This window comes from Musa acuminata, chromosome BXJ1-6 (genome assembly GCF_036884655.1).
Source record: "Musa acuminata AAA Group cultivar baxijiao chromosome BXJ1-6, Cavendish_Baxijiao_AAA, whole genome shotgun sequence".
Lineage (NCBI taxonomy): Eukaryota > Viridiplantae > Streptophyta > Magnoliopsida > Zingiberales > Musaceae > Musa > Musa acuminata.
Window position 1 is genome coordinate 18,406,806 of NC_088332.1, and position 12,572 is coordinate 18,419,377.

At 37.1% G+C, this 12,572-nt stretch overlaps 1 protein-coding gene across 1 annotated transcript; it reads left to right on the plus strand.

Annotated features, from left to right (window-relative positions):
* Positions 1-569: 569 nt before the first annotated feature.
* Positions 570-10,711, plus strand: LOC135676575 (nuclear transport factor 2B-like). The gene is made up of 2 exons (XM_065187906.1): positions 570-958; positions 10,373-10,711. Exons 1-2 carry the CDS (start codon positions 662-664, stop codon positions 10,445-10,447), a joined length of 372 nt encoding a protein of 123 aa, XP_065043978.1. The 5' UTR covers positions 570-661; the 3' UTR covers positions 10,448-10,711.
* Positions 10,712-12,572: the final 1,861 nt, after the last annotated feature.

Here is a 12,572-nt window from a genome sequence, read left to right on the forward strand (position 1 = left end):
TTTGGTATATTCGGCTTGAAAGAACTTGATTTTTTGTCGATACAAATTAACTTAAACATCGAAGGAGTTTTGTCAAGTATGACCTCGATATAGCTTATAAGATTTGATATCTTAAGATAAAAGAAATTTGATATTTTATCGATACCAGAGACAAATACTGAATATAATCTTAATTTATTTCGAATCATATTTCTAGACCAACAAACTATTCAAACCAATATCTATCATATATCCTTTCAGAAGGATTTAATTTCCATGATGCTATATCAATTATACAACAATTCATATGATGTTTCAACAAACACATTTAGAAGTTTAATTTGTGATAGAAAAAATTATGGAACAATAAGCTAATTGGTTTTTGAATGTTTTTGTGTTGAATGGATAATGTCAGGTTTTAGTATCTAATTAGACTTAAAATTCATATAATAAACCGGGCCGGGCCAGACAGGACAGGGCTGGGCGTCTTGTTGTTAGGCCTAAAAGCCCGGCTCAGGGCATGACCTCTTTGATTCCCCCACTCTATTATTGTTAATAGTATCAACGTCAAGCAAAAGCAGCAGTCCGTCTCCAGTTGCCTCTCTCGCGGAGGGTATATAAAGAGGAGGAAGGGTGAGAAAGGGAAAAACAGAGAGGGATCTTTGTGACGGCCGCGGCGGCGATGGATCCGGACGCGGTAGCGAAGGCTTTCGTGGAGCACTACTACCGGACGTTCGATGGGAACCGGGCGGCGCTGGGGGGCCTGTACCAGGACGCCTCCATGCTCACCTTCGAAGGCGACAAGATCCAGGGCGCCGCCGCTATCGTCGCCAAGCTCACTTCCCTCCCCTTCCAGCAGTGCGCCCACGCCATCTCCACCGTCGACTGCCAGCCCTCCGGCCCTGCCGGCGGCGTCCTCGTCTTCGTCAGCGGATCCCTACAGCTCGCCGGCGAATCCCACACTCTCAAGTTCAGCCAGGTATTCTACCTTCTCTCTCTATCTATGAGCGCCTTCCGTCACTTAGTCGTTCGATTTGATTAGATCGGCCGGTCTCCATAATTTCTGTATCCATTTAGATCGCTGATGGATCGTGTTTTCCTTTTCTTTTTCCTCGAATTCTTCAGATAGATCTGATGATCTATTCTTCTTTGGGAATGCTCTGTTTTCATTCTATTGTTCTGGGGTTTATATTATAATGATGGCGAGAATCTGATACATGGTTTCACATTTGATGCGTTTCTTTTGTCTTATTTAATGGTGTTGATCTGACTTGGTATTTTTGGCTCTTCGGGTTGCCAACAGCTTGTTCATAGTTGTGCTTGACGATCTTTTTGGGATTTGCGGTAAAAGGGAGCTACGTCTGCGCTTGTCATTGCATCCTGCAAAGTCGCCTAGTAACGATTTGGACATAGGTGATTTTGCAGGCAAGCGTAATAAAATTGGCCTCTAACCTACAAATTTTCTTCTGCGATTGCAGTGCCCGTAATTTTAGGCAATCAAATTCTGTTCGCATTTGCAAAAGCTCCATTCACAGATAAAATAAGCATGGATGGCAAAACACGCCTACTTTGAATGTTGTATTACATTCACTGGAAATCATAAACCCCTTTGGCTGCACCATACGATGCCAAGGGGAGGATGAGATCCTTGAATTAAAGTGTTCATGAGCATTAAATGATCTTTCTGTTGTCATAAAGATTTACCCTCCGTTGTGAAACTTTTAAAAAAATAACTCTAATGCTGCTGTACTGATAACTTTAGTGACATAGGTTCTGTTAATGGCTGCTTGGTGGCCCTACTTTATCAAATGATTTAGCTAGAGTCTAACCTTATTATCTTTAATTCTATCAAATTTTAGATTAGGCTACCATTTATTCCTATTGGGCCTACGTTTGTTCTATTAAAAAAATGATTTTCTTCCATTACACTAAATGCATACAAGATTTCTTAAACTGACTCTAACATGAAACACGAGACCTATGTCTTCAACAATTGACTAACCACTAGATTGTCTCAAGTAAGACATGTTTGATCTATTTGTTGGTAAAGCATTTTTTGTTGAATCTTGTATTTTGATGATGAAATCAATTGATAAGTGTTTATGATTTAATCTGCGTTTTGAGTGACGCAGGATGCTTCGATCAGGATGAGACAATTAAAGCAGGAAGAATCATGTTGGGCCGGGGGAAAACATATCAGAAGATTGGACGTCGAGCCGGTGGATCGGTCGACATATCGACAGAAGGCTTCGGGCCATGGATTCGGGCATCGGGCCAAAAAGAGCGGATATTGTGTTAAGGATATCGGAGTTGCGGAGTCAACTGGCCGATTGGGCAATAGGCCGCAAGAGAGGATGATGCGCCGAAGAATCGGACGAAGCGTCGAGGGACCAATGATATGCCGGATAACATGATTAATACTTAGTATTAATTGTCTAGATCGAAGTATGTTTTTACATTTGCAGGATTAACTACGATAGCAAGGCATAAAGCAAAATGAAGTCCCGGAGTTAAGGACGCGATTTCGTTGGGAGTTTAAGAGTTCGTCGGAAGTCTAGACGTTCGTCGGAAGTTCTGTAGGAACCAACCGAGAAGTCTCGGAGCTTGCCAGAGAAGCTCGTTGGAACTCTCCAAGAAGATCGTCGTGAAGTCTAGGAGCTTGTCGGGAGTCCACTGGAACATTGCCGAGAGATCGTTCGGAAGTTCGTCGAAAGATCGTCGGAAGAAACCAAGACTTACGGACTTGTTTAGCTTAGAATATGTCTTAGGAATCGTAGTTAGCACGTAATTAGGTTTGAATTTGGGCCAACCCAATTAGGGACCAGTTGGGCTCATGTAAGAACTATGTTGGGCCCAATAAAAAGGCCCAAACAGTGCCCCAAGAGGTTATACCGTCGTGGCACAGTCTCCGAGATTGTGTCAAGCGGTGGTACTGCCCAGACACAACCTCCGAGAGGCTACAGGCGGTGGTACCACCCAGTGTGAAGCAGTGGTATCGCCCGGTGCAGTGTCAGTGTCAGACTGATATTGGTGGTGGTACCGCCCAGCGCAGGTGGTAGTATCGCCCGTGCCCGAGAAACCCGGGATGAGATGTTTTTAGGCTCCAAGTTTGAATCAACTTGAAACCTATAAATACCCCTCTCATCCCTGGTTAAAATACATAAGTATTGAGAGTAAAAAGGGATAGAAATGCTGCTATAATCTTGTGTGAGCTCCTCTTAAAGTTCTAAGTGTTAGAATAGTTTGAGAGAGGAGTGAGTGGGGGTGTAAGGGTTATCTCCTAAATCCGGTAAAAGGAGAATCGAGTTGTAAAAGGTGGTTGGTCTTCGCCTATTGAAGGAAGACCGATAGTGGATGCCGGTGGCCTCGACGGAAGAGGAATTGGCGAAGTGGATGTAGGTCACGACGACCGAACCACTCTAAAATCTGGTTTGTATTTACTTCTTGCTATTTACCTTATTGTAAACTGAATTCCTCCTTCACTACGTTTCTGTACAATTTCAAGTTAACATCTTTACGAAATCGGTTTTATCGAAACGAAACGTTTTTGAAGACGTGATTTTACCACTGCACTAATTCACCCTCCCCTCTTAGTGCCGACCTCATTCCTAACAATTGGTATCAGAGCCTCGTTTTTCATATTTGGTTTAACACCTAAATAGAAATGACTCTTTTCGGCTTTCAAGAGGGTCACTCTCTCATTCGTCCTCCCTTTTTTAATGGGATGGACTACACATATTGAAAAACTCGAATGAGAGTTTTCTTGCTTTCTTTGGATTTGAACTTGTGGAATATTGTCGAATTCGGTTTTAAAAGGTCTTCTCTTCCAATGAAAGATTGGAATGATTTGGAGAATAAGACTTTTTCTTTAAATGCTAGAGCTATGAACGTTCTATTTTGCACCTTAGACAAAAACGAGTTTAATCGGGTTTCTTTGTGCGAAACGACTTTCGACATTTGGCATATTCTTGAAACTACTCACGAAGGCACAAGTATATTAAAAGATTCGAAAATCAACTTTTTAATATATGATTTTGAACTTTTTCGAATGAAGCCAAGTGAAACCATTGTTAACATGTACACCCGTTTTACGGATGTCGTCAATGGTTTAAAAACACTTGGTAGAAGTTTTTCGGCTTTTGAACTTGTAAACAAAATTTTACGTTCTCTTCATAAGAGTTGGGATCCGAAAATAACCGCAATACAAGAGGTTAAAAACCTAAACAACCTACCACTTGAAGAACTAATTGGGTCTTTGATGACCTATGAAATGACTAATGTGACACTTGATGAACATGAGAACTACCTTCAAAAGGACAAGAAGGATTTTAGACTTAGAACACATGAATACCACTTGAGCATAAGTTCAAGTGATGGTGAACTTGAACTCATTACTATGAAATTTAAAAAGTTCATGAAACAAAAGTTGAAGAACAAAAATAAACTTAAAAAGAATGCAACAACTTGCTATGAACGCAAGAAGAAGAAAACAATCTTGGACGAAACGAGCTCATCCGAAGAAGTAGGACAAATCAACAAAGGCAAGGTGGCAAACTACGCTTTAACAACATTTGACGATGAGGTAATCAAATGCTCTTAGTTTATTTCGAAATTACATGATTTTTTTTCATGAGTTATTTTTAATTTAGTTTAATTGTTTTTCTTGAAAATTGCATGTTTAATAATGTAATGAAAAAGCTAAAAAAATAGGGATTATGTTAGTAATTTTGAAAATAATAATGAAAATTGCACGTTTTATGATAAACAAACAAAATGATTTTGAATGCCTTATGAAATCATGCTTGATGTTTTAATGATGTAATAATGTAATAAAATGTTAGATATAAATCTAATGCTTGTACACCTAACAAGATTAGTTTAAGAAGCATTAATGTGTATCTTGATGATTTCATGATTTTGATTGAAGATGATTTATGTTTAATGAAATCATGCTTGATGATTTTATTTTATGCATGAGACTTTGAAGTTATTCATGATAAAATATTGCTTTTTCGGTTTTAAACAAGATGGATGGTTTTCATACAAAAACTTGAGCATATTGACTTGAAATCATGTTTAATGGTTTTATAATTCGAAATTATGCATGATAGTTTTTGCGATCTTTGGAAAGTTCTTTTTTGGTTTTAAAAATGATACATGTCTTGATTTGACATAAAAGAAAAGAATATACATGTGTAAAATTAATCAATAAGTTGAAACAAAAAGAGGAAAGCATTTTTCTTGAAAACTTCTCAATCCCTACATTATCGATGTTTTTTACTAAGAGATCAATAAAATTATTTATGTCATTTTGAATCTCTTGAAAGAAATGTTGAGATTTTGATGATTTGAATTTGTATGAGTTTGATTAAAATCATGATTTTGGTTTATTAGAATTACTTGAGATTTTCTATATGAATTATAAGATTTCTTTTGCATGAATTGAAATCTTTTTCTCCTACGTTTCTCTTTACGATTTACTAAAGAAAATATCTTTTTCAAAATTCATGACTTAAAATTTCATTTGAATATTTTTTATTATTTGATCTCCTAAGATTTCTCTTTGAATATTTAAGAGGGGATTTGTCAAAATGACTCATGTCTTTTGGTATTCACATGATCTCATCCTTTATGATATGATTTTTTGGTTTTGTAAAATTCCTTGTATTTATGAAGTATATCTCATCACCAAGTTCTTTTTGATATTCTTCATGTGATGATATGAATGCATGCAATACTATGATTTTTTTATAATGTGAAAGTCAACAATTTTCATTTTATGAAATGATACCATATTGCAATTAAGAATGATACTTTATATTTGTCATGATGTGAAGATTGATAAAAAGGAAAAAAAAAATCACAACATTATATTCTTCCCTTCTATTTAACAATGATATAGGGGGAGCAAATTTTGCTAGCTTGCTATCTTGCATCTTTCAAGAAGAAGCAAAATGCTTGCTCATATAAAAAAGATGCAAAAATCTTGTCAACTTTCATGTGTAAAATTTGCTAGCTTACAAATTGCAAGGAGAAAAACTTTTTAGGAAGCAAAGTTGTTAGCTTATTAAAAAATGATGCATGCAATACTTATGATTTTATTATGATGATGTATTTGATGTATTGCATATCATGTATGAGAATCATAATTAAAATTGTATTAACTTGAATTAAATTTAAATTCAAGATTTATCTCAATTATGATATATTGAAATAAGAATGACACTTATTTTTGTCATAATTTGAAAATTAATGAATTGCACTATTGTTTTGTTATTCCTCTCTTTTTGTCAATGACAAAGGGGGAGAAAGAATTTATAACGTGCACATCATGAAAAGAGGCAAACTTGTTAGCTTGCACAACTCAAAAAGATGCAAAAATATTTTAGCTTGCTCATCTCAAAAGAGAAGCAAAGATTGCTAACTTGCATATTTCAAGAAGCAAAAGTTGCCTTGTTGAACATATCAAAATTGTTAGCTTGCAAGTTTTAAAATGCTATAAAATTATTACTAGCTTGCAAGTTTTAAAATGCTGTAAAATTATTACTAGCTTGCATAATGATAAAATTAGAAATAATGTTTATTATACAATAATTTGAACTTGTATGTCCAAATATTTGAAAGTGACACTTCTCCTTTTGGTTGATGACAAAGGGGGAGAAGTATGATGTTATGCATAAGTTTATGATAACATGTTGTTTGGATTTTTGAATCCAAGAGTTTCTATCATATGGTATATTGATAGGGGTGTTTGTTTAAACTCCGGGAGTTAAGATTAACTCTGTCATTAATTGGTTGTCATCATCAAAAAGGGGGAGATTGTTGAATTTCGTATTTTGATGATGAAACAAATTGATAAGTGTTTATGATTTAATCTGCGTTTTGAGTGATGCAGGATACTTCGATCAGGATGAGACAATTAAAGCAGGAAGAATCATGTTGAGCCGGGGGAAAACATATCAGAAGATTGGACATCGAGCCGGTGGATCGGTCGACGTATCGACAAAAGGTTTCGGACCATGGATTCGGGCATCGGGCCAAAAAGAGCGGATATTGTGCTAAGGATATCGGAGTTGCGGAGTCAACTGGTCGATTGGACAATAGGCCGCAAGAGAGGACGATGCGCCGAAAAATCGGACGAAGCATCGCGGGACCAATGACATGTCGGACAACATGATTAATGCTTAGTATTAATTGTTTAGATCGAAGCATGTTTTTACATGTGCAGGATTAACTATGATAGCAAGACATAAAGCAAAATGAAGTCCCGGAGTCAAGGACGCGATTTCGATGGGAGTTTAAGAGTTCGTCGGAAGTCCAAACGTTCGTCGGAAGTTCTGCAGGAATCAACCGAGAAGTCTTGGAGCTTGCCAGAGAAGCTCGTTGGAACTTGCCAAGAAGATCGTCGTGAAGTCTAGGAGCTTGTTGGGAGTCCACTGGAACATTGCCGAGAGATCGTCGGAAGTTCGCTGGAAACTCGCTGGAAGAAACCAAGACTTACGGACTTGTTTAGCTTAAAATGTCTTAGGAATTTTAATTAGCACGTAATTGGGTTTGGATTTGGGCCAACCCAATTAGGGGCCAATTGGGCCCATATAAGAACTATGTTGGGCCTAATAAAAAGGCCCAAATAGTGCCCCATGAGGTTACACCGTCGTGGCACAGTCTCCGAGACTGTGTCAGGCGGTGGTACCGCCCAAACACAGCCTCCGAGAGGCTACAGGCGATGGTACCGCCCAGTGTCAGGCGGTGGTACCGCCCAATGCAGTGTCAGTGACACTGGCGGTGGTACCGCCCGTGCTCGGGAAACCCGGGATGAGATGTTTTTAGACTCCAAGTTTGAATCAACTTGAAGCCTATAAATACCCCTGTCATCCCTAGTTAAAATACATAAGTATTGAGAGTAAAAAAGGATAAAAACACTGCTGCAATCTTGTGTGAGCTCCTCTTAAAGTTCTAAGTGTTAGAATAGTTTGAGAGAGGAGTGAGTGGGGGTGTAAGGGTTATCTCCTAAACCCGGTAAAAGGAGAATCAAGTTATAAAAGATGGTTGGTCTTCGCCTATTGAAGAAAGACCGATAGTGGATGCCAGTGGCCTCGACGGAAGAGGAATCAGCGAAGTGGATGTAGGTCACGACGACCGAACCACTCTAAAATCTGGTTTGCATTTACTTCCTGTTATTTACCTTATTGCAAACTGAATTCCTCCTTCACTACGTTTATGTACAATTTCAAGTTAACATCTTTACGAAACTGGTTTTATCGAAACGAAACGGTTTTGAAGACGTGATTTTACCGTTGCGCTAATTCACCCCCCCCCTTCTTAGTGCCGATCTCGTTCCTAACATTTTTCACATGATATAGATTTTTTTTCTAGATGTTGATAAAAAATTTACATACAACAGTTTTTGGTCTCCTTAGATTGAGTTTGAAAAAGTCCATTTTGAGTTTTACTACTATACAAACTATTTTTATGAGCTCAAGATACTTTAGATGTCTTAATTTGGGTTGGAGAATTGTACTCTAATATATTTAATATGGGATTCAAGGCTAGAAGAAAGGATCTTCTAAATATACATACATATATACATACATACATACATACACACTAATGGTGTAATCATCGGTGATGCCTCTGTTAACTCGACTCGGTCTTGAGCAACATGCGCAAGAGCCCAAAGATAGCTGAGAAGGTATTCAGGCATCCGCTAAGAAGTCGAATTGCAAGAAGACCAAAGTCGAGTGGGGTGTCCCACCCAGTCTCTCTGACTCTCAAGATTGAGGTGGAAAGTCGAGTCACGGATGAATAGTAATTGACCTTGATAACAATAAATTAATGGGCTTTGTAATAGGCTGAGCCCAAGGAAATATTCTGCGGTATGGGTAGACTATTCCCTTCTGGGTTCATTATTGCTATTGAGTTTGGGTGACTACCATGTCATCTAGGTCCTGTCCTGGCCCCTTTGCTAAGCCGACAGCCATGTGATATATATATATATATATATATATATATATATATATATATATATATATATATATATATATATAATTTTGAATGAGAGCCTGATGTTTTCTTATATGTTAGTTGCTTGTTTTACTTCTCAATATTTACTTTGATCATTTGCTCTTTCTCTTTCTCTTTGATTCTTCTATTTAAACCTATCTATCAAGGCGGACCTTGATATGCTATCTTTGAGTCAATGAGGGGTCTCATGCTATTTTGTAGGCTATATGTGAAAGTTTTGGGAAAAATGTGGTTTATTGTACTAGAATTACAAAGAGGTTACTGTGATATGCTAAGTTTGCTCTGATTGTATCTTGCAAGTTATTTTTAAGCTGAAGCTGATGATAGAACATATGACTAGAACTTTGTTGTGCAATCATTAGCAGTCCTTATACCAATAAAAGCTGATCGATAGCGCTTTTATGTAGGATTGTTTATAATAAAATATTCATTTCCTGGAACATTATCAGCAAAAGCCTTATATTTTACTACTAATAAGTGTATTTTTTGTTGCATCGTTTTTCTTTCTTCATACCTTGTGATTATATCATTTTGTTCTTTTTTCCGTGGTCCAGTCAACTGTTGGCAGAATCTTCTTCTTGTCAAGTTTTAAATACTGGTCTGATTTCGGTTTCAGTAACTTATTGGACCAGCACTAAACCAACTTGTATTGCTTGACATAACTGAAAAATAGATAACAAAAAATGATACCAGTTGACACCAAGCTATATGGACCAATAAATATCAGTTTACATGTTGCCATCTGACCAGTATTTGAAACCATGCCTAACAGGAGAGGTGCTTGCTCTGGATTTTCTATGTTCAATGGATTAGAAGAGAGGTGGAAGACTTGAGCAATGCATTAAAAGATGTGAAAAATGTTTTTAACAACATAACTAGATCTTCTCCTTCATGTATTGGTAAAACTTGCATTTCTAGATACTTCTATGAGAAGGCTATTATGGGTGTCTCATAAAAGGATCCAACAACAACAAAAAGGCCGGAAAGTCTCAACTATTTTAAAAGAATAAATATCTAAAAACTGAAAATCTATGGCACTTTAACCAGGTTGTTTTGCTCAGGCAACTGACATCATGATTAAGTGTTTATCCTTCAGAAAATATAGAAGATTTATAATAAATAAGCTTCATAGTTCGGACAGCTGAGTCTCCTCTCCTCTGCTCTCTTTCCATTTCAGGTTTTGTAACACTATATCTTTCAAATATTTGATATATAGTTCAGCTGTTAATCCAAAAAGACTTTTTTTTTTCTGGTAATGGTTTTGTGTCATCTGATTTTGTTTATTTGCATTGGATTATGACAGCAGATGACTTGTATTAGTTCTTCTGTTCCCCAAGTGAGATGATTGGTTTGTGTGTTTTTGCTGTAGATGTTTCATCTGATGCCAACACCACAAGGAAGCTTCTATGTGCTGAATGACATATTCCGTCTGAACTATGCCTAAAAAATCTTTTAAACTATATCTGGAAGGCACTAGGTGGGTGTAACATACTGTTGCTGTTGTGATGGGTCATGGTTTGGGAGAGGGATTGTTTTCCTCTATTTGCTTGTTTTATTTTCCTTCTGGTTGGGTGGTGGATGGTTGAAAATGTTTTTGAAGCTTTTACAGATGCAGATGGGTGAATCTGTATTTTCTCTATGTATTTGATTGTCCCTCTGTTTGATGAGACAGATTGCATTGCATTTATATGCAAAGATTGGTCCTGAATGTGCTGTTCTTGGTGGCACTTGATCCAGTGTTTTGGTTGCCATTGATGTGTTTATTGAACTGTCAGCACATTGTTGTTTTTCTTCTTTCTTGATGCTGGTTCCCAACCTTGTGCTTGAATTTCAACCGGTGACAGTTGTTTGATGAGACAATTGATCGGTAAGAACATAGTTCAAAGTTTTATGAAATCATCTTGCTGATTGTGGTACACCTTGAGACAGATGACATCTAGAAACATTTCTTGGATTAGATTATCACTGGTTCTCTGCATGTGCAGTGGAGAGGTATCAAAGAATCTGTCTGAAACTTGTATGCCAAAGGTTGCAAGAACGTCTGTCGGAGGACATTAATCACAGCATGGTCAATTGCCTGTGCTAAAGATGCGTTTGATGATTACTTGTCAGGATCATTTTGGCATGACATTATGTTCATCTCATCATGGATATATTATCATATGCTTGATGTCTATATTTTGCTGTTATACTGTGGTTTTATTTGGAAGGACTTTGTATTTACTCATCAACCCAATTTGGAGAAGTTGGTGCTGAGGGAAACTACTACTGATTGCAGTATAATGGTGCAGTGGCATTCCCCATTTGTAAGGTGTGTTTAAGCTCGACACATGCTCTGCAGTTAAAAGGGATGCAATGGATTTATAGCGAGGTTGACTCCGTGAACGCCAACCACATTATGACTAATGTTTCTAGTGACTGGTCACATTAAGTCAACTACTGAGTGTTGCACTCGTTAGAAAGAGGATACAATAAGATGGATTAGGCTGTCATAATAATGCAGATGAATCAGTTTCTTCACAAGAATTAGGGAGATCGCGTTATGATAAAACAATGTTCTTTCTAAAACTAGAATTACAAACCAGACTTAAGCTGCTTATGGAAGTGGAGAAAATATGTTAACAAAATAATTCAGCAGCAGGTCGAGAAATGCGATCAACATAAACAAGAAAACAGAAATGCTCAGGAAAAAATCTGAAATATTGCTTCAATTTTCTTCCCTGAAAACGAATCATCTTCTACTGCCGAACTGCCAGCATATGAACACAAGAAGAATAATAATCGACTGGCAATAAACACTAGATTTAACTTATGTTCACTTCATCTGACTTATTTTTCATAGGACACTGATCACAAGTTTCGGCACAAGACCAACAAAGCAATCAAATCTCTAATTCAATCAAAAGAATATTAGGTTATGTGATCTAATCTAATTAGATAAAATATATTATAAATTTTATTGGATTCTAATTATGATTATCAATCAATAAAAAAATTAATTATGACATAATTTCTTAGTAGATAAATGGTGATAGGGGAAATGCTGACATCAATTTTGACATGACGGTTGGCCTGCTAGCTCACTACTACTTGGACATTAATATGGGCAGAGAAACCTCTGCAACCTCTTTCCTAACAACTCACAGTAGGATAGCAATACTCTACTGTTAGAGCTAGCCTCAGGATATTTACCACAAGGTAATTTTGGCAATACAATAAAGACAATAAAGTAAAAAGATAAAAGTGACAAGAACACCAGATTTATGTGGTTCGGTCAATTAACTTTGACCTACATCCACGGACGAAAGAGGAACAAATCACTACTATGAAAAAGGACTATTACAAATGCCTTAATAAGATGTTCCTAGGCCATAAAACACCCAAAAATACTAAACAAGAAAAACCCAAAGTATAAGTCCAAACTATTTAACTGAGTGTGGACTTAAACCAAAGTAAATACTTAGGTTTTCTTGTGGTGCCACTTGTTGTGCATCTGATTTCAAAGCCCAGACCCTTATTTATAGTTCCAATAGGAGATAACAAGCCTGGTTTTCCCGATGTGGGACTAT